Source organism: Hyperolius riggenbachi, chromosome 2 (assembly GCF_040937935.1).
Source record: "Hyperolius riggenbachi isolate aHypRig1 chromosome 2, aHypRig1.pri, whole genome shotgun sequence".
NCBI lineage: Eukaryota > Metazoa > Chordata > Amphibia > Anura > Hyperoliidae > Hyperolius > Hyperolius riggenbachi.
In genome coordinates, this window is record NC_090647.1 from 459,572,656 (window position 1) to 459,596,231 (window position 23,576).

Here is a 23,576-nt window from a genome sequence, read left to right on the forward strand (position 1 = left end):
CAAGAAGCTCTGAGTACCGCGGTACTTCTGGCAGTTTGTTACAATGTAACAAGGCTCACAGACAGGAATTAGCTGTTTACAGCTGTCTCTAACAGCCAAAACAGCTAGCAGCAGCTACATAACCTGCCCACAGTAAAAATGCCACCATGTAATAAATGTCAGAATGTAAATCGGGGAGAGGAAAGATTTTACAATGGGCAAACACTGACTAAATCATTTATACATAATTATTGTAAAAATGAAGCACTTTTTTTATTACATTATTTTCACTGGAGTTCCTCTTTAAGTATCCAGATTTTTGAACTATATATACACCCTGCTTCCATTTTTCATGTTTTTCATTACATGCTGGCGGAGTTTTCAATGCTGTCGTCCTGTGTAAATGTCACATGAAGCTTGGTTAGTATGAATTGCATTCTGTGTTTTGTTCACTCAATAAGGCAATTACTTTGTAACAGCTGCATTGAATATGAAAATTGTATGAGTAATGGCATAGTTCGCTCTTCACACAAAAATGATTTTTCCAGCTGTGTTTACTAAATGCAACATCTAACAGCCAACTGAAAGATAAAACAGCAACCCTCCATCGAGTATACACAGCTGGAAAATGTATTTTTGTGTTTGGCTTATTTTCAGGTTGCAAATCCAAACAATATTTTGAAGGCACAATTTTTTTTTTTTTCTTTACTCGCTAACTTTATATCTATTCTCTTTCCATTGTCTATAGTCACAAGTCCTATTTAAAGGAAGGATCAGCAAAGAGTGCAGCTAGTTTACAATCATAATTTCACGAAGTAACAGTTTATACTGTTTTTCACTGTCAATATATTGAAATAGAGCTAAAAATCACTAAAGCAAGTACAGTGTTAGGCCGGGTTCACACTGGCGTTACATGTTCCGTTAGTGGATCGTAACGGATCCAATGTTAACCTATGGATCCGTTCAAACAGATCCCTTCCGCACGATCTGCTGAAGTTTCCTGCTGCACCAATTTTTCCAGACCGTTGAGCCCAGCGGAACGGAAACTGAAGTCCTGCATTGGAGAAAATGAGACAACAGAACGTTTCTTCACACTATTGAAGAAACTGACTGTCCTAAATAGAAACCTACACTTTGGGGTGGAGGTCTGCGGGAGATGTGGGGAAACAGAACTGCAGCGGAACGGAAACTGAGTGAAAACGGATCCGATCGGCTGGTGATCAAATCAATTTTCGCGAATCTGTTTGCCACAACCACGCAAGTATGAATCCGGCCTAATACATTAATTAATCGGGGCTCCATTTAAGCACAGCCATATATACCAACATCTAAAGCACTGTTAGGGCTCGTTCACATTGCGTTACGTTTGCGTGGCCGTCCGCGTTGCCCGTGTTTTGAGGCTTTTTTTTATTTATTTTTTTTATTTTTAACTTCTGTGCATTGGACGATTTTCACTTCTTGTTGTCAGTCAGGAAGTGAACTCTTTGATCCGGAAAATAATACAATGCATTTATTCGTAAAAACGCTCACGCAATCGATGCACAAAGCGATTTTGTGAGCGTTTTGCATTTTCCTAATACCTTTCATTGAGGCAGAATCACGTCAAAAATGGCCCATGCACCGCTTATCTGAGCGGATCGGAAACCAACTGCTCAGATGTGAACTTTCTCATAGAGTAAAAATGTCAAAAATGTCAAAAACGCCCGTAGTGTGAACAACCCCTTCTAGTGGACTGCTATAAAGCAAAGTGAAGAGTCGGGGTAAACGAGAGCTTTATCATACTACAGCTATGCAGCATTACCACTCCAGCTCTATTCCGTCAAATACTTAAAGCTAATGTTACCCCTCGTAAAAAAAAAAAAAAAAAAAAAAAAAAAAAAAAGTCAGATACTCACCTAAGGAGAGGGAGCCTTCCCTCTCCTCTCCCGGTGCCCTCAGGATCCTCTGTTCAAATCCCCCGCCGCGGGGACTTTGGAAGTCTTCGGGAGCCGAGTCCTCCCGAAGACAGGCGGCTCCATACTGCGCGAGTGCGTCATAGACATGTGCGAGTGCGTCATAGAGGGATGTCGCGCATGCGTAGTATGAAGCGCCCGAGTGCTCCCGAAGATTTCCGAAACCTCCCTTCGGCGGTGGAAGTGGCAGTATTTGACCGAACTGGTCGAATACTGCCGCGGGACCGGATCCTGCGCGGGACCGGGCACTGGGAGCGGAGAGGGGAGGCTCATTAGGACCGAGCCTTCCCTCTCCTTAGGTGAGTATCTGACTTTTTTATATTTAAATGAGTTCCCATTAGCTTCAACCCCCACTCCATCGCTAATGGGGCTTAATTGACTAAACCGTGATAACTCATATCACGACCGCACTAGCGTTTTCGCTCGCAGCCGCAAATTCGCGATTGCACGTGAAAACATGCGCAAAACGTGAAAGCATACGTTTCATTGACTGTATGTGGCACAACATGTGGGTAACTTGTGGCCTTATTCTTTAGGCTGCTTCCACACTGGGACGTTACAGGCGCACGTTAGTGCGCCTGTAACGCGCCCCCAACGTACAGCAATGTAACACAAGTGGGGTGTTCACACAGCCCACGTTGCGTTACATGTAACGCTGCACGTTGTCGGGAAAGTGCAGCATGCTACGGCGTTAGAGCGGCTATAGCCGTGTTAGACTGTTTGCACATGCGCAGTGGGGGGCGGGGAGAGCCAGCTACAGTAGCCGCGCACATGGCTACTTAATATTCACTGCACTGCACATACGATGCGTTAGGTGCACGTTATGCGACCTTAACGTGGCACCTAATGCAACGTCTTGGTCTGCAAGTAGCCTTAAAGCCACAGGTTATTCATCTCTGAAAGTATTTGTGGCCTTGGTATATTGTAGTGGATTGTAGTAGCACATACTCCCTACAAATCTGTCAGTAGAAAGTAGTTTTTTGTTTCAGAAACGCAGCTACAGATTTTGCTCTTGCTGATAGTTCTAAACAGTGACCTGATGATAGTGTGACCTGGAGTTATGTGTCATCAGTCAGCTGACCCATTCCCCAGCTCATGTACTGTGTACACTGTGCCGCCACACATGTGCACCCTGTGCTTGGAGGCCTGGAAAGCACAAGGCCAGCTTTCTAGAACTGACAGCTCTGTGGCTGCTAGAGCTCTTTGTGCGGAGTGCTTTTGTTGCTGCTATCAGCCTGCTGCTTCCTTTTATGAATAATTGAGAGGGTGTTAAGTTCTGAATAAAAAAAGAAAACAATAAAGGAAAGTGCAGCGGGAGGAGGAAGGGGGTGGTACTACCTGAGGTTTGGAAACTGCACTGTATGAGCTGCAGTGGGTACATCCTAATAGTATTGTAAATCAGAGCCCCCAAATAATGTAAAGCTGTGGAGTGAAGGGTGTGGTTTGCTTGGGAGCAAAGCCTGACTGGTGCTCTTGGCTGAGGGGGATACCCTGTCTGTAAATAATGCTCAGTCCCATGGCAAGCTATATGTCCCTCCTTTACCCCGAGGCGTGTTTTCTGTTTATCACCTGGACAAGAATGTAGCTTGTGAGTAAGCAGAAACACCTCTTCTCAATATTTGCTCACTGTGTTGTTTTAAGCAGTGTTGTTTTAACCCATTAGGAGCCTTTTATGTGGTCTGACAAATAGCTGTTCCTTTTCAGAAATCTCATTACTTTCCTGGTCACATGACTTCAGCAGCAGTGTGTGGCTGTGTCCTGATTTGTCAGGTCACAGGTGTTGCCTGTCATTGGTGAGCACTCTTTGCAGGGGGTAACTTGTGTTTGCTACTGATGTCACACAGGGGATCATTTTATCACCAGTATGCCTTGCCAGGTTTCAGTACCATGCATGAAGCAAAGACGTATCTGATTGAGAACAATGGCGTTTATAACGTCCAAGTATTTTGTTAAAGCTAATGGGATCTAAACTAAAAAAAAAAAGGAAACCAGATACTTGAGGAGAGGGAAGGCACTGGGTCCTAATGAGCCTTCCCTCTCCTCTTCCAGTGCTCTCGTTCAGGCAGCAAATCCCCCAGCCTCGGAACTTCAAAAGTCTTCGGGAGCAGAGTCCTCCTGAAGACAGGCTTCTTCATACTGTGCATGCACGAGTGCGCGAGAGAGGGGGTTCGATCGTGCTCTGTATGGAGCGGCCCTTCTTCGGAAGCACTCCGGCTCCCTAAGACTTTCTGAAGTCACCTTCGTCTGGAGGGAGGAGCAGTATTTGACCATTTTAGTCAAATACTGCTCCTGGGGACAGCACTGCACCGAGGGCATCGGGAGAGTAGAAGGAAGGCTCAATAGAACCCAGAGCCTTCCCTCTCCTTATAAGTATCTGGCTTTTTATTTTAACCCCCAGTTCCCATTTACTTTAAAGTTAACCGGCGGTGAAAATAAACTGATGAGATAAACAATTGTATTTATGCTTCTACTCCTAAAAATGTTTTTTTTTTTAATTTTATTTTTTTTTATACATTGGTTTTAGTTTATATTTAAACATTTGCAAACCAGATTGCATGTTTTGTTGCCTCTACTCAGTGGCAGCCTATGAAGTGTCCCAAAGTTAGAAAAAGGTCAATAGTTCATGTAGTTTATCTCCCTCTGCTCTCAGTTGTATTCTGCCAGCAAAACGTTTATGGCTGTAATCTGCTTATCAGTGATGTTTACTATATTCCCGACAAGACCGAAGCTGTCACTTCCATGCCTTGAAATTAACTCTTTCAGGCAACAAAATAAAGCAAGTATAACAGCCCTGGTTATTAATGTTTTGTACTGTACATACGCATGTTTATCTGATCACGTCACGTCGCCTCGGGTACACTTTCCTAGTACACACACAATGCAATTTACCGTCACATCGACCCGATAATTTCCAACCGGTCTTATCAGATCCCGATTGAGAACGCAATTTTGTGTAGTTATCAACGGGAAATTGATCGCATTATCGATCGGGATCAGTTTGGATGTTTACACTTGACATAACTTCGTATCAGATCGATCCGTCCATCTGATGGAAAATTGCATCATGTGTACTAGGCTTTAGACCTGTAACGTGGTGTAAAATATCTAATAGCGATTAAATCAGGGCTGTGGAGTCGGAGTTGGAGTCGGGGGTTTCATAAACTGAGGAGTTGAAGTCGGAAGATTTTTGAACCTAACTCCACAGCCCTGGATTAAATGGTAATATCTTGCAGGGTAAACTAGCTGTGGAACAATGACGCTACAGCCTCCATGTTTTGCGTTTAAAAGCAGCTATTACCGGTGTGGAAAGGTTGATGAGTTTACCATTAGCATTCTATTCTAATTGCTGGGGATTGTTTGCTGGCTGTGATGAAACGTGTTTGATCGTGTCACAGTTGGGCAATTCACAGGCAGAGATAACTGGAAAACTATTTGGTAGTCATAACAAAGTAGTGTTCTTCAAACTCAAGTGTCTCTTCTGTCAGTTTACAGCGGCCCTTGTCAGCATAATAAACAGGGCACTACGGCAGCTCCGCAGAGTAAACACACTGCAACCACTAATCTCAACAGCAATTCCTCCAACCTTATTGGTGGTTCTTCTGCCTAAATGTGCTTACATGATGCCTGATTATGGACGTTACAAACTGCAAACTAGGCCAATATTAAAGACTACCTGCAGTATAATAAGACAGAACCTGTCATGCCAGGCTGTATCCTAATGCTGCAGTATCAGGGGGTGGCTGGGGTGGTCTAACCTTGCCTGATCTGCTGTAATTTGGATACAGGTAATGCTCCACCCCCTCCTCAGGAATACGGTCATGGCCATCCTTCTGAAGTCTGCTGAAGCTCGCCCAGCAGCCATCAATTAGGCCGCAGCTTCCGAGCAGAGAGCAGCCCGTGGTAACGCAATTAGGGGTTGCCAGAGCCTTGGCAAAAATTTAACACAGTACTCTTTACTTCCAGTACTTTTTAACCAAAGGTGCTTATTACACCTGACAGGAGGCAGAGTCATACAGATGCGGTTTTTTTTTCACAGTAGGAGTTATGTCACCTTAAAGAGAACCTGAACTGAAAATTAAGTCAAAATTACCATACACAGGTCATACTTGCCTCCTCTGTGGTCTGTTCCTCAATCTTTGTCCTCTCCTGCGTCCCATTTGTCCACTGTGATCACTAGAATTCTCCATCCTCCATTTTAAAAATGGCCACTACCCCATAACAGCTTCCTGGTCAGCACACTGTTACTCTGTAATATCACCCACTTGAGCCATAGGGAAACATGGACATTACCTTGCACATTCAGTTGTAACTGACAGCTGCTGATATATAACTGACAGCAACTGGTATATTTCAGTTCTGACAAAATATTGTCAGAACTGGAAGGGATCACTGTAAGAAGGAAATGGTGAGCTTCTGAGAGGAACTGATGGTGAGGTTAGTATGTAATATTCATTTGCAGCTATGTCCTGTGTTCTAAATAATTTTACTCGCTTCAGGTTCCCTTTAATGGGAACCTGAACTGAGTAAAATTGTTTAAAATAAACACATCATGTAGCTGCAAATGATTATTACATACTTACCTCGCCATCAGTTCCTCTCAGAAGCTCACCATTTTCTTCTTACAGTGATTCCTTACAGTTCTGACAAGATTTTGTTAGAACTGAAATATACCAGTTGCTGTCAGTTATAAATCAGCTGCTGTCAGCTACAACTGAATGTGCAAGGTAATGTCCATGTCTCCCTGTGGCTTCAGTGGGCGATGTTACAGTTTAACAGTGTGCTAACCAGGAAGCTGTTATGGGGTAATGGTATTTTCAAAATGGAGGACTGAGAATTCCACTGATTGCAGTGGACAAACAGGACGCAGGAGAGGAGAAAAAGATTGATGAGGAGACTACATGGGAGGTAAGTATGACCTGAGTATGTTTATTTTTACTTTTTATTTTCAGTTCAGGTTCTCTTTAAATATAAGCTGTGTGTTAAATATAAGCTGTATTACTGTGTGTGTACCTTTTTGTTACTGACGGTAAACTAGATGGAGTGTGTGCCAAAATCGCTATGGTTGAGTACTCTCACACAATGCTTATCACCCAAAGGGATCCGATGACAATTGGGAGGCAGAATGCTGTACAAATGCTTTGCTCTACTATAGCAGAGCAAAGTGTCTGTTTCTATGAGGTGCGTACACACGCACTACTAAATGCAACAACGGGTCCACCGGACCCTCCCGCTGGGCGGTCTTTAGCCGACAGTATGCGCGTGTGTACAGGCTGTCGGCGCTGAGCGGATCGTTTAGAAACAGCCTTATCAGTCCGCCGACAACACGTATGCATGCGCATACTGTCGGCTAAAGACCGCCCAGCGGCAGGGGCGGGTGGACCCGTCGTTGCATTTGATAGTGCGTGTGTACATACCTGAAGGGATACATGCATTGTGCACAACAGCCATCTCTGCCTCGCAGGGTAAGGAAGAGAAGGGGACTTTGCCATTTTAAAGATCCTGAGTTCTGACTCTTTTGAACAAGCTTGGGGATGTGGCTCAGAATGGTATAATATAACAGTTTAGAATAGTGTGTGCAGGCACTTAGTGCAAGGTATAATGGACAGATCTATCTAGCCAATTCCTCCCAGACTGGACTTTGCCCTCCGGCCCCTGCCCATCACTGGATCAGTAAGGGGCAGTTTCCACAGGTACAGCGTTTCCCTGCATGCAAGTCAGACTGGGAAACGCAGCCAATTGAAATCAGTAGGTTGCTGTCCAAATTGCATGCGGGGGAAAAAATGGACGGCATGCTGCATTGCATGCACATCACGCATGTGATTCCATAGAGGGATTTGCATGCGCCTTGCGCTGTGCCGGCATTGCGTCTTACTAGTCACACAAGGCGCATGCTGGCACTGCATGCTGGCACTGTGTGGAAACGGGCCCTAAATTGATTGGATATGTTGGCTCAATAGATGTCTGGCAGATTCAGTGACAGAACAGGCTGGAAATTATTCATACGTGTTTAACCAATTTTAATCTGGATTGTTGAGTCACATGCCAGTATTATGAAACAAACTGAAAATAAGCAATGCAAGTACAGGTAGTCCCCGACTTACGAATGCCCGACTTACAAACGACCCACCGATACGAACGGCATGGATTCTGTGTTTCCATGGGAACAAGTCAAAAATTTTTTTTTTCAAATTGGACTTGGAGTTTTTGAGAAAATCTGTGTTGAAAATTCAAAGAAAAATGGCTTTTAGGCCTGAAACACACCAGAGGAGTTTTTCTGAGCGTTTTGAGTTTTTAAATCTGCTGCTAAGGTTATCCTATGTGTCTGTGCACACTGGAGCAATGAGGTTTTGTAAAAAACCCCATAGCATTACATTGGGAAGAGGTTTTGAAACCTCTAAAAGCTCTTCCCAATGTAATGCTATGGGGTTTTTTACAAAACCTCATTGCTCCAGTGTGCACAGACACATAGGATAACATTAGCAGCAGATTTAAAAACTCAAAACGCTCAGAAAAACTCCTCTGGTGTGTTTCAGGCCTTAAACTTGTATAAGCATGTACAATGGGCAGATGTGACACAGGGGGGAACACTGGGGGTACAGGGGATAGAAATGGCACAGTGTTCCGACTTAAGAACAGATTCAGTTTCAGAACGTACCTACAGTCCCTATCTTGTTTAACTGAGTACTACCTGTATAACATCTTGTTCATCAGACCCTTGTTTAACCTATTTTGGTTCCTGGACGTAGTTTCTACGTCCAGGAACCATGCGCGCTACCGCGCGCCCCCGCGGCAGATCGTGCGCGTGCACGCGCACTCCCGGCCGCGGATTCGGTAGCCAAGGAATCAATGTATCGGGCTATGGAGCCCGATCACTGATTCCTCTCCCCCGCTGAAAAAGCGACAGCTTCTCTCGGAAGCTGAGCTTTTTCTGGCCGTCTCCTTCCCGATGCGTCACTCTAAGCGCGTGCTACGCTTAGAGTGACGTCATGTAAACAAACTCATGGCTGCCATCTTGAGGCAAAAAAGTAATACTACACCTGAAAAAAAAAAAAAAAGAAAAAATTAACACACATTTACATTATAAATCTATTGTTTACCTCCCACCCTCCCAAAAGTACCCAAATAAAATGTTTAGTATAAAAAAATAAAAACCCATTACAATAAAAAAAACAAAAAACATGTAAATATTTACCTAAGGGTCTAAACTTTTTAAATATCAATGTAAAGATGAAATATTTCTATTTTTTTTTTTATTTTAAACTTGTAAATAGTGATAGATGCAAAATGGAAAAAATGCACCTTTTATTTCCAAATAAAATATTGTCGCCATACATTGTGATAGGGACATAATTTTAACGGTGTAATAACCGGGACATATGGACAAATACAATACGCGAGTTTTAATTATGGAGGCATGTATTATTTTAAAACTATAATGGCTGAAAACTGAGAAATAATGAATTTTTCCATTTTTTTCTTATTCTTCCTGTTTAAAATGCATTTACAGTAAAGTGGTTCTTAGCAAAATGTACCCCCCAAAGAAAGCCTAATTGGTGGCGGAAAAAACAAGATATAGATCAGTGCATTGTGATAAGTAGTGATAAAATTATAGGCTAATGAATGGGAGGTGAACATTTCTCACGTGAAAACGACGGAACCTGAATGGGTTAATATTAAAAAAAAAACAAACAAAAAAAAAAAAAAAACACGGTTAAATATAAGTGCACTAATATTCAGAAGGGAGGGAATCGCCCTAGCAGGTTATCAGGTAGCGTTTTTATAAGGAAGGTTGTTTTTTTTTTGTTTTTTTTTGTTTTTGTTTTATTTATTTATTTTTCTTTTTGAATTCCTTACCTTTCAGGCTTTCTTTAAAGAGGAGCTGTCAGCCATACTATCTCAGAAAAAAACACATTATATAAGTAGATAAATACTTGCTCTACTTACATAACAACATATGTAAGTAGACTGTCCACATTTTTGATTTTAGTGATTTTTCTACAGTAAAAAAAGAGAAAATCCTTCTAAGCATTTCCCATTTTAAGTATGGCTACTCTGAAGCCAATCCTGATGTCATTTCCTACCTTACTTTCCTCTGCCTGATTGTGTATGCAGTCACTATACAAAGTGCATTGTCTCCGCATGAGAAATACTGGCCAATCGGAGAGGAACAGGGGTGTGGGAGGGGAAAACAGGAGGGAAATAGGCTTCAGCCAATCAGGCTGCATTAGTTAAGTCTGAGGGGGAAGTAGAGGAGCAAGAAAGGACAACCCAGCATTCCCTGCATCTTCCTTTTTGTGTACCAAATTTTGTGTGTACCAAATAAGAGTCAGGTAAATTGGGGAATTATTATTTATCAATAAGAAAAGTAATAATGATTTTAACTTTTGGATTACCTGGTTAGCATCCTTATTACTGGTTTACCAGATAAAAATAAAGAATTGATTTTATGCCCGACAGTTACACTTTAAGGCCAGTGTGAGTGGACCTCTTGCACTTCAAGTCATTTTGTTTTTTAATGTGTGATTTATTGGAAGCTATTTCAGTAGTGGGTGAGCTGGTAGAGTACAGTGGGCAGGAAGCCTCTTTGGTATTGCTTTGGTTTATCATGATTATTAATTGGAAGAAAATCTGCTGAAAAGAAGTTTAACAGCTTATCGGCTCATCATGAAAAACATGTGTAAGAGGTTTAATTGGATTTTCCTGGCGTGTTCTTTGTTTGATGTCACTGTAAAGGCAGCCGTTGTAGGAAACCCCCTAGCAGTGAAAGAATGTTAATAATCTTAGCTGTAGAACAGGATAGATGATGGGGCTCTTATCTTGCTCTACAGAAAGGTAAGCTGGCTGTGTTGTGCAGATCTTTTTTTAGACAGCAAGAAACTGTATAGAGGAGGGTGGAGGACCACTGCACATCAAGGAACTGTATATGGGAGAGAGGCAGTACCACTAGACACCAGGGAACTGTATAGGGGAATGAAGGAAGCCTTATACTCCAGAGAACTGTATAGGGGAGGGCATTTTACACCAAGGAACTTTATAAAGTAGTGAGTTGGCCACTAAATATTGAGGTTGGCTCACGACTTGGTGTCCGTGTTCAATTTTTGGCCCACTTTGTATTTGAGTTTGGCACCCTTGCTCTAGAGGGTAGAGTCTTGGAGACATATATATATAGTCCGACTTTACTATCCCCACCATAGGCTAAGGACAATTTTCAGGAGAAACCAATTAACTTATTGGTATGATTTTATGAGAAAACTGCAAAGCCTGGAATAAAGACACACAAGAATGGGGAAAACAAATTCACTCCATGCAGACACTGTACTGACTGAGAATCCGTGTTTGTTGCTGTCTCTTTGACCCATTGTACATCCATGATTTGTAGAGGTTGGCCCTGATAGTCGATCAGTTCAGGTGTCCTTTTATAACGAACTAACATTCACTAGGAATGGCTCACACCAGCTTTGTTATCCTACATTCTATTTGTGTGTTCCTTAGTAAGCAGGACATATGTCTGCCATATTGCACTGCATTCTTCTGGTGCCAACAAATGCAAATGTAATAAGTGGAATGCCATATGGCTCTGGGATATGCTGATTGGGGGAACACTCTTGCAGAGTGAGCAGGCCTCAATTGTGTAGTGTACGGACATCAATGTTGTAAAATACAGCATTACACAAAGATGCATGTGCTTGTATTTCTTGTAGCAAGTGCATACTATAAAGCCAATGTTCTAAAATACAACACAAAAGGGGTAAAGGGCGCCCAGGAGTGTATAAAACGGAGTTAAAAACAAAAGAGAAAACGGAGTAAGAGGCTTACCTCAATAACAAAATCATGTATATAAATAATAATAAATAAATGTTTAATAAGCACAGGCAACACGTTTCGTTGGTCTGTACCCACTTCTTTAGGCCAACTAAAGTGCCTTAGGGTTTCAAAAGGCAGATGCAGAGCTCCTCCATGTTCTAAAATGCAAACATACTTGTGGACAGGAAAAGCAAAAATAGCATATATCAGCACATGCAAACACGATCAAAGGCCACATGAAAAAGGTTGTTTTGTTTTTTTCCCCTCCTATAACAAGCTTTTGCTTGCTGAGGGATACTGTTGCCCTGTGTATGAGCCCTTTAATTGCTCTAACTGCATAGCACAAATGAAACGATTGATAATGAGCTCTGCAAAGTAACTTCAGAATATAGCATACAATAGAAATACTGTACTATTGTTAGCTGCAGACAGCCAGCTCAGTTTCAGTAGGTTGCCCATGCTTAACCATCCATGAAGTCGTTCTCATCATCTCATTGTGTTCTCTTCTCTTTCTGTCTTTCAGTGAAATATTTATCTATGAGTCTTGGAGAAACACCGGAGGAAGAAGTAAACTGAATGCCAATAGGGCTCCCGTTCTGCAGGTTGCATATTAAATACATTACACCATGTTCAATTTGATGAAAAAAGATAAGGAGAAAGATGGAGTTAAGAAGGAGAAGAAGAAGGAAAAGAAAGAGAGGATGTCTGCTGCAGAGCTCAAGAGTCTAGAAGAGATGAGCATGAGAAGAGGTTTTTTTAACCTAAATCGTTCTTCTAAGAGGGACTCGAAGGCCAAACTGGAAATATCTAACCCTATACCTATAAAGGTAGCTAGCAGCTCTGAACTGAACCTCACAGACATTGACTCTGATAATGTCAGCAATAGAGGAAGCGCCCTCTATGATTCTGGACACCTCAGCACTGCTAGTTCCAGTGATGACTTGAAGATTGAGGAGAACAACTGCAAAGGTAGTGTACTACAGCGCGCTGCTAAGTTTGGTTCCCTGGCCAAACAGAATTCTACTTCCGGAATGGCACAGATGGTCAAAAGGTTCTCCTTCTCCCAAAAGAGCAAAGATGAAAGTCTGTCTGAAACTTCCACCCCTTCTGAGAATTCTGCTGCTCCTTCTCCACAGGTTGAAATCAGAGCTTTTGATACACAACATTCTGTGCCTTCAATACAGGTGATCCCATCAAGCAATATTCCCCAAGATGTCAAAATCCCAGAAATAGTGGGGAAAACCTTCCCAGCGGATTTGAGGTTGCCTTCTGTACTTCCACCGCAGGCGCCAGTGCCTAGAGAACTGGAGCTCCAGAGGAGGAACACTGGAGATTTTGGCTTCTCTCTGCGCAGGACGACCATGCTAGACCGGGCAGCTGATGGGCAAGTGTACAGAAGAGTTGTTCACTTTGCAGAGCCAGGTGCGGGCACAAAAGACCTCGCTTTGGGCTTGGTTCCTGGTGACCGACTGGTGGAAATCAATGGCCGTAATGTGGAAAATAAATCTAGGGATGAAATTGTGGAGATGATTCGCCAGTCTGGAGATACAGTAAGGCTTAAAGTTCAGCCCATTCCGGAACTGAGCGAGCTAAGCAGGAGTTGGTTGAGGAGCAGTAAAGGACTTCGAAAAGAGGCTTATGATGTAAGTATCCTACTGAAATGCTTTCAGAATGCACTGGACTTAAATATTCATCATTGGGTCTTGTTTATGAAGTGTGTGGGCATTTGGAGCTGAAGTCTCGTGTTTTTAGATACCTCACTGGTCATGTTGCTGTTATCTGTATTTGACTTATTTCTGACGAGATTTCTGAAATAGTTGCCTGTGAGCTCCTAAATCTTTCCCAAGAGGTCATTGCTCCTGGTTTGCAGACAAGCGCATTCTTGTTGTGTACAAGTCTTAACCCTTATCATCAAGTGTCTGTTTCACAAATATTTTCATTGGCTTAGACACAAGAAAGCATTATTCTTCATAAAGCCTTTAGCTTTCTTACTTGATTTGCTACATTGACAACCTGTAGTAAAATACATGATGCATGTATGTGTCTTCTAAACTTGCAGATGGAACACTGTTAGAGTAATTATATCCTAGTCTTCATAGCCATTAGCTTCAATTCTTAAGGCCTGTTCGATAGCTTATCGGCACCAATGGAGGAAGTAGCAGGAGGGTGAGGCTCTTCCTATTGGCTCTCTGAATCAGTCTGTTAATGCTATCGCAAGCTGATAGCAATTTTCCTCCGACAGATCAAAACTGGTCTTAAACACTGAACCCCTTACTTTCTTTTACCATATGCTGTAATCTTTGTGATTTGACATTTCTTGAGGTATTTACTTAACTGGTCGGTAATTATAGCTTGCTATGTGGAAACAGCCTTAGTGAGTTGACATTTCACTAAATGTTCGGTAAAATCCTTTGTGTTCTGCAGAATTGAAGTCACTGTCTTCTGGCTTTTGGTATGTTAAGTTGTTTGTTACCTCTTTATGTGCTATCTTTAATATTGCAGATGTGTATTAAATTCTGTAGTGATTTTTGGTTGAATTCAACACATAACTGCTTGGAAATTTGAACTACTTGTGGTGGTCACAGGTTCAGTTATGTCCTTTGAATGTACTGTACAGTTTATTATAGTAAACCAGGGGTCTCAAACTCAATTTACCTGGGGGGCCGCAGGAGGCAAAGTCAGGATGAGGCTGGGCCGCATAAGGAATTTCACAATCGCGGCGCATTGCCGCCTCTGCCCGCCCCTCTCACTCTTCCTTCACAGAGAGGAGCGGGGATAGGCAGTGATCCGTGCGGCGATTGACGTCAGGAGGGGCAGAGCTGAAGCTGAAAGCTCTGCCCCTTCCAGGAAATGCCGGCGGATTGCCCCCCGGGGGATTTGGGGGCTCTGCAGCCCTCGTTTAGCGGCGGGGATGCGGCGGATTACTTGGGAGCACTGAAGCGAACTATAAGGAAGCTTTTGTCGGCGAGGGCCACAAAATATTGTATCGAGGGCCGCAAATGGCCCACGGGCCGCGAGTTTGAGACCCCTGTAGTAAGCCTTCCTATGGAGCAATAACAGAGGCAGGCATTTCTAACCACCTCCTCAGCATGCCCATCTACGGGAGGTTGGAGAGATTGGGGTTAGTCATTAGATGTAATGGATTGAAATGGCCAGTAGCAGTTCACCCTCACCCAAGATAATGGTGGCATCAGCAGCTTTCTGTTAAAGTGGGATAAAACTCAGACATAATAATCAATAAAAATGTGTTTTCCTACTTTTTATTACCCATACAGTTACCATATTTGCTTTTGTGCACAAGCTATATTGTCTGTTTACAAATTACAAGGTCCCAAAGTACAGTTTATCTGCTCTGAAATCTGCCAATGCATTTTATTGCATAACTGCTGTATTTATATATGAAAATCTATCTAGTGATCACTTCTCAACTGCATGCATGCTAGCAGCAGAGAGAGCTCAGTTTCAGCACTTTGTCAAATATATTTAGTAAACCTTCGCAAAGAAATGTAAACAGAAGATAATGTTATCACCTTGGATGCGGCCAGAAGCTGCCCACTGAAGCAAGGAGTGTTCCACTGAAGAACCAAGCGCTGTGTTTAACTGTTTGAATGCTGTTCTGCTAGTTTTTTGTGGTAGTAGATTTAAAGCGACACTGAAGCGAAAAGAAAAATATGATATAATGAATTGGTTGTGTACTATGAATAATTTCTAGAAGATTAGCAGCAAAGAAAATATTCTCATACTTTTATTTTCAGGTATATAGTGTTTTTTCTAACATTGCATTATTCTATAATATGTGCAGATTACACAACACTCAGCATTCAAAATGATTCTTTCAGAGCAGTCTGTGAAGTAATGACCTCTCCTCTAGCAGAGAAAAAGTAAACAGTTCACTTACAGTTGAGATAATAAAAGTCAGATAACAGCCCTCTCCACGACTAACTTAGTCTGAGAGCTTAATGGCTTGTTTGCATAGAGATAACAACTGGAGTTTCTCAACTCTTCCTGTACTGGAAACAATTACACTGATGTATCTGATCTTAATGTTTTATTTCTTAGCTGTGCTACACATACAAATCATAATATCATCATTTTTTTTTCGCTTCAGTGTCTCTTTAAGGCTGCAAATAATCTTTTAGAACAAAGAAGAAATGCTGAGTTTCATACCATTTTAAGTGCATAAATCAGCATATGTGTCTTATATGAGTGTGTGTGTGTCCATTGAATGGCCTTCTGGAGGATTGTTTGGCAGTGGAGCTATGCATATACTGTATGTTACCACCATCATCTAATGTCTATAACTTAAGGTGGACAGCTGGAACTGACTTGGAGCCAGGCTGCTTTGAGTAATGCTACTTTGTTTCTTTGCCTTCAATTGTTCAGCTTGCTACTTTTTTTTTACATTTTTTTTTTCAGTTAATGTAATGCGCGTTTAGAGTGCAAAAAATTATTATATACACACTGAACCACCTACATTGAGGAAGTAAACATTTCTTCATTTAAAAGCACTCTAGTCTTCAGATAAACAGTTATCCTTTCATTCTAACTTATTAAAGGACCACTGTTGTGAAAAATGTAAAAATCTAAAATAAGAATGTACCAATGCTTATTAGAAGTACATTTTTCCTAGTGTAAAATGCACTATAATTTTTTTATTTCGGTTACTGTCGCTTGCATTAGGCAGTAAAAAACAGTCAAGTATTGGACTAATCCATATCCTCATGGGGAATTCTCAGTATATATTTTATTATTTACAAAAAGCACTCTGGTAAGGTTCTCTACCAGGGTTCTTTCAGTACTCTTCCCGCATTATGGGTGAAATATGAGAGTGCACACTATAATAGGGAATACTGTAAAAAGAAAAAGCACAAAATAAGGGGTCAAAATAATATGAGAACATTAATAAAATGCACTAGACTAAGTAAACTATAACGAGTGGCAGTGAAAAAGGGGGTAGTGAAATAAACAGCCACACCTACTTTTTATAGTCCATGCCTCCTGCAGAAGAAATGCAAGGGTTTATTGAGATCCCCCAAAAAGTTTTTTATGGGGTTCTTTGCGATCCAAAAATTATTTGCAGGGTTCTTCCAGGTTAAAAAGTTTAAGAAAGGCTTTTCTATACAAACATGCCAGCTAGCCTGCCTACTCTCTTTCACACGATTTTGGCATTGGGACTGAAAAACTACCATTCAGAAAGTGCTTTTGAAAATAAAGAAAACCCTTAGAATCCCTCATGAAGAGATGGACTAGTCCAAAACCTGTCAGAACCGTCCTATTTTTACAACTTATTGTAAGTGATGGTGACATATGAAAAAATTTCTTAGTGCTTTTTACTCTGGTACAAACATGCATTTTATACATATGCCTTTTAAATTTTAGTGTGTGTGTGTGTGTGTGTGTGTGTGTGTGTGTGTGTGTGTGTGTGTGTGTGTGTGTGTGTGTGTGTGTGTGTGTGTGTGTGTGTGTGTGTGTGTGTGTGTGTGTGTGTGTGTGTGTGTGTAGTTTGCCAAGGTGTCGGAGGCCATGCTGTATGTGTGTTTATACATGAACTGGAAGTGGCATCAAGCAATTGTAATTTGTTCAGTTTTTCTTTTGCGCTCTGCCAAGTGGTGCATGTTATCCTGAGAGGTTTCTGCCTTGTAAATACAGTAATACAAAGGCTGCTATTAGACAGCGCTGGACGCTTTGCCAAGTAAGCCAATTCACCTTGGGGCAAGTGCACTAGAAAGACTCATGAGGACGATATTAAATGCCAATAAACGTTGGATTGCTGATTTTACAATACTAGTTTGTATGTTACTTCCAGGAGGAAATGTTACCCATTTTGTTTTTATAGTGTTTATTCTCAACTGTTGTGTGTTACTAATGGGGTACTGAAGCAGATGGGACATCCCATGTACTTGTCACTTTAGCACATCAGGCCTGTGAGAGAATTCTCTCTTCTCTCTGGTTGTTTAAAGCATCACACATTTGCTACCTCAGAACATCTACTGATGGGTAGCACTGCTTTAGCTTGCCTTGCACGCTACTTCTATTCCACAAAAATGTCTGGCTTGCCCAATCAGCATCAATCGATTAACTGTTCAAAATGAGATGCAGCACACCCGATCGATGGCCCAACATCTTGCAGCATGTCTGATCGATGCATGCAACCAATTGTGGCCTGAAATTGGATGCATTGTCGATCGGGCATGCACTTGGTATATATATATATATATGTATATATATATATATATATATATATATAGATAGATAGATAGATAGATAGATAGATAGATAGATAGATAGATAGATAGATAGATAGATAGATAGATAGATAGATAGATAGATAGATAGATAGATATTTCTCCCCCCTCCCCAATCCGATTTGATAATTATCGAATGGTCGATTAGCCATCTAGTTGAGAGATGCATGGTCACCTTAAGAAAGGTTTACTGAATCGGGTTGTTGGAAAAAAAATAAAATCTTGATACATTTATGGAGATAGGAATTCTAACATGTTTACTAATCTATTGTACAAACCTTCTTTGGTGATCTTCTGCTACCTCTGCTTAAAGGGAACCTAAACTGAGAGGGATATGGAAGTTTCCTTTTAAACAATACCAGTTGACTGGCATTCCTTCTGATCTCTTTGGCTGCAACAATGGCTGAATCACACACCTGAAACAAGCATGCAGCTAATCCAGTCTGACTTCAGTCAGAGCATCTGATCTGCATGCTTGTTGAGCGGCTATGGCTAAAAGTATTATGCTGGGTACACACCATGCGGTTTCCCGCTCGATCCGCGGGTCGATCGGAATCGATTAGATTATTTCCGACATACTTGATTTGAGTTTTGATCGTTCCTGCCGTCGATTTGCATGTTAAGTATGCAAAATCGCCGACAGGAACGATCGAAACCCAAATCGAGCATGTCGGTAATAGTCTAATCGATCCCGATCGACCCGCGGATCGAGTGGGAAAACACATGGTGTGTACCCAGCATTAGAGAGACAGGCAACTGGTATTATTTTAAAAGGAAAAATTCATATCCCTTTGTTTAGGTTCCCTTTAATTTATATAAACTATTAAAGGGGCACTACAGCGAAAAACTGTAAAATGTAAAATATGTGCAAACATATACAAATAAGAAGTACATTTTTTTTTCCAGAGTAAAATGAGCCATAAATTACTTTTCTCCTATGTTGCTGTCACTTACAGTAGGTAGTAGAAATCTGACAGAACGACAGGTTTTGGACTAGTCCATCTCTTCTTGGGGGGATTCTCAGGGATTTATTTATTTTCAGAAGCACTTAGTAAATGGCAGTTGCTCTGTCCAACTGCCAAAAAACTGTGTAGGGAGCAGGGAAGCTGGCCAGCATCATTGTTTAAATCCTTTTTCATGAATATCTTTATAAAGAATAAAAGCCTTGCTGAGAATCCCCTATGAAGAGATTGACTAGTCCAAAACCTGTCACTTCTGTCAGATTTCTACTGCCTACTGTAAGTGACAGCATTATAGGAGAAAAGTAATTTATGGCTCATTTTACTATGGAAAAAATGTACTTATTTATATATGTTTGCACATATTTTAAATTTTACAGTTTTTCGCTGTAGTGCCCCTTTAAGCTGAAAACATAAAATAAGTTCACTGAAGCAGTAAACTCCATCAAGTCGGCCACACCCCACTTAACTGTCGTCTTACTACTCAACACTGAAGCTTCACAAACATAACATAAAACCGGGAAATTAAGCCAGCAGATGGAATAAGAGTTAGCCACCCTGTATAAAGTCCTGTGACTTTGGTATGTGACAAGCTGTAAAGCTGATATCCTTTTTCAGTCCTCTTGTATATGCACAACACCCAGCTGACCTATGAAACCAATTTCTGTGTAATTCTGTTGAGAGCTGGAACTGATCAGTGTCATGTTACAGTACGCAGACATGGCAGCTACTGCAGGTTCAGCCTGAGATTACTCTACGGGGATAGGGGAACGCTGACTGACATGATCTATGAGAGTTCTGATCCTCTCTAGGGTTCTGAGTAGAGCAGTTCGGATTCTATCAATGCCTATCACGTGGACATTCCAGCAAGAAGGCCTTGGAGGGAAACAGACACAAGCAGTAATTTCTGTGGTATGCTGTAACAGTCCACAGGAAAGTCCAGTCTAGTGCCTTTATAACTAGATGTGTGAGTGAAAAATGTCATTGACTACAGTGAATGATCTCTGTCCTCAAAAGCAAATAAATGAGCTCATTACATAGCAAAAAGGCAGTAGTAGTAACTATGTGTAAAGTCTGCCTGTAAGGCCATGTGCAGGTCAAAATGGGTGTTTCAAAGTCAAATCCTGCTACAAAGAGTGGTGCAGTTAAACTTGTATTCTGATCAAATCAATTTTTCCAAAACTCCCCCTCAATCCTCTTTGCTCTGCCCAGTCTATTACAAAATGATTATTTTGGAGCAAATGTGAAACTTATCAGAATTTAGTGTTTTGTTCCAACTGCAATTTCTGTTTGATTAGACTCCAACAATCGGTTTGTAGCAACAGATTTTAGGCAGGTTAAATCAAAATGACTTGCTGAACTTGCTAAAAATGTGATTGTTTCAGTGGAACTATACATTACCAACAGTGGCGTAAGCAGGGGTGTTGCTAGGATCCTGGGCATCAAGGGAGAGTGAATGTGCACCGCGGCAAAAAATGGGCATGGCCATGCAGCGGGAAAGTGGGCGTGGTCATGGGCAGGGTTAACTGTATATGAACCTAGCAGTGGTGTGACTTTAAATATCCTATATCTTTTGGGTATTTCTTGAATGTTTTCTTGGGAAAATTTGGGGAAATTGCCATGCAATAAATGTTGCTGTCAAACGTATGAAGTTTGCTTTAAAACTCTACCATAATCTGGCTAGAATTTTCTCTCCAGTCTGTACACAGCTTTACCTGACAACAGTCATCTTTGACCCAACATGGATTTTTACCCTGTAGCTTTGACACCGGAAGTCGGCCATTACTTATTTGCTCTGACAGCTTAGCTGGAAGGTATTTCTGGAGTTTCAGACACAGTGTGAATCTGAGAATATGGCCTTCAGGGAATTCTTACACTGCAAAATCATAAGAGACTCTCCTTAATGTTTTTCTCACTCAGGTAAATGAAAGCACTTCACATATTTTGGGCAGGAAAGACTCAGAACAATGTGCATCCTTTCAGGAAAGACTTATTGGGCCTCATCTAGCTGCGTAATTGATATGACTCAAATGCTTTACAGTAATCACTTTGGGAAAAAACCTGTGTGCGCACACTACAGAGCCAGTTCAGCAATCAGGAGTTCATATTTTTACATGCATTTGGCTGGTAATGTACTGCACTAGTAGCTGTTGTCAGGTCTTCTGTTGGGTTGACATGAAAGCCGGTTTGAATTGGTTAAAGCAGACCTGAACGCTGTTTCAAAGTAACAGGTTTGTACTCATAGCATCCTTAAGGGACCACTATCGCGAAAAAAGTGTAAAATTTAAAATGCAAACATACAAATACGTACATTTCTTCCATAGTAAAATGAGTCATGAATTACATTTCACCTATGTTGCTGTCACTTACAGTAGGTAGTAGAAATCTGACAGAACTGACAGGTTTTGGACCAGCTCATTTACTCATGGGGGATTCTTTATAAAGGCACTCGCTGAAAAGGATCTATACAGATATGTTAGCCACCCTCCCTGCTTGCTGCACACTTTTGACAGTTGGATGAAGCAACTGCCATTTAGTAAGTGCTTTTGAAAATTAAAAAAAAAACAGAGAATCCCCTATGAGGAGATGAGCTGGTCTAAAACCTGTCTGTTCTTTTAGATTTCTCCTACCTACTGTAAGTCACAGCAACGTACAACAAAAAGTGATTTATACCACATTTTACTCTGGAAAAAATGTACTTCTTATTTGTATATGTTTACATGTATTTTAAATTTTGATTTTCGTGATGGTGATCTTTTACGATTGGCATATATTATGCAATATTTTAATAGCTTGCTTTAGGTTCAGTTGAAAACAATCTACGCCAGGGAATTATATTTTGAAGCCGTACATGAAATAGAGGCACAAAAAGTTGGCCTAGGAGTGGAAAATGTCTAAATCTGGCCTTGTGCTCAGCATTACTTGACCTCCATGATAAAGTGGTTTTCAACCAGTAAGGAACATATTGTTGGCTGCATGGTTGCAAGTTAACCCATCTTAATTGGGTCCCGTTGCTGCCCATCACACTCGCCATCCCTTGGTTTTCCTGGTGGCCTGCACTGGCATAAAGTCCCCTTGATGATACCTCAGGAGAACAGGTTAAAGGGATACTGTAGGGGGGTCGGGGGAAAATGAGCTGAACTTACCCGGGGCTTCTAATGGTCCCCCGCAGACATCCTGTGTTGGCGCAGCCACTCACCGATGCTCCGGCCCCGCCTCCAGTTCACTTCTGGAATTTCTGACTTTAAAGTCAGAAAACCACTGCACCTGCGTTGCCGTGTCCTCGCTCCCGCTGATGTCACCAGGAGTGTACTGCGCAGACACAGACCATACTGGGCCTGCGCAGTACGCTCCTGGTGCCATCAGCGGGATCGAGGACACGGCAACACAGGCGGAGTGGTTTTCTGACTTTAAAGTCTGAAATTCCAGAAGTGAACTGGAGGTGGGGCCGGAGCATCGGTGAGTGGCTGCACCAACACAGGATGTCTGCGGGGACCATTAGAAGCCCCGGGTTACTTCAAATCATTTTCCCCCGACACCCCCCCCCCCCCCCCCCCTACAGTATACCTTTAAAAGGATACCAAGGAGAGGGATGTATGGAGGTTGCCATATTTATTTCCTTTTATACAAATACCAGTTGCCTGGCTGTCCTGCTGACCTTTCTGGTCAGTGTTGTCTAAATCATACACCGGAAACAAGCATGCAGCTAATTTTTTATGATTATGGTTATTTATATAGCGCCAACATCCTCTGTTGCACTGACTGTACATAGTGCAAAACAAATATATATGTGTTCAAGACACTATACAACCATGACATCCAGCAATACAAGTACATGCATAGTTAATGTGTGGTTTGAGACCTCACTATCAATGGTACACATTCAAATGATAAAGCAGATACAGCAAAATAAGAAACTTGCTATCTAGTGGGCGAGCTTACAATCTAGGGTTTTGTCAGAAACCTCTGATCTGCATGCTTGTTCAGGGTGTATGGCTAAAAGTATTGGAATGTCCAACTCCAGTCCTCAAGGCCTGGGGTCCTCACACATTTTTGCACAGCTCAAATTAATTGATGGGACCAAATCAGGAAAGGTGTGGCTCATCAAGTAGATCACATTTCTCCATTTCTCAGTCCATCCTAAACACTGGCCCATTCCAGTGGACTGAGATATGGCTTTGAGGACTGGAGTTGGACACCCCTGTAATGCTGGGAATACACGGTTCGTTTTTGCCTTCGTTTAAACCTTCGTTTCGATTGTGCCTTTTGTCCTTTTCGATCCCGAAATAATCAGTCATACGGTTAATATCACCACCCACGGTTTATTTTTTTTTTCCGATTCTGATGGTTTCGTTTTTCCAATGATCGAAGGCTGCAAAGAAACGAAACGAAAATCCCTTTTTACAGGGACGGACTAGCAAAAACGAATGTATAATCGATCTGAACAGCCATCAAGCCTACCAATGGCTCGATTAGATGGATAAAGAGAGATAATATCAAACATGTTCGATCACTAGTCGTTCGTTTTTGGGGTCTATTAATCGAAACTATAATGAGATTATGACTATTTTCACATACGTTTTCAACACTCGATTCGTTTACCGAACGAATCGAAGGTTTAAACGAAGGCAAAAACG

General features: G+C 41.6%; 1 protein-coding gene across 20 annotated transcripts in view; it reads left to right on the forward strand.

Moving 5' to 3' along the window:
- The window catches only part of MYO18A (myosin XVIIIA), a 488,146-nt gene that overhangs the window by 47,338 nt on the left and 417,232 nt on the right, over positions 1-23,576 (forward strand). For all 20 annotated transcript variants that reach the window (XM_068270111.1, XM_068270110.1, XM_068270109.1 and 17 more), the window contains one exon: positions 12,259-13,378. In XM_068270111.1, the coding sequence (XP_068126212.1) occupies positions 12,362-13,378 (1,017 nt within the window). In that variant the 5' untranslated portion in view covers positions 12,259-12,361. The remainder of the gene's footprint in view (positions 1-12,258; positions 13,379-23,576) is intronic.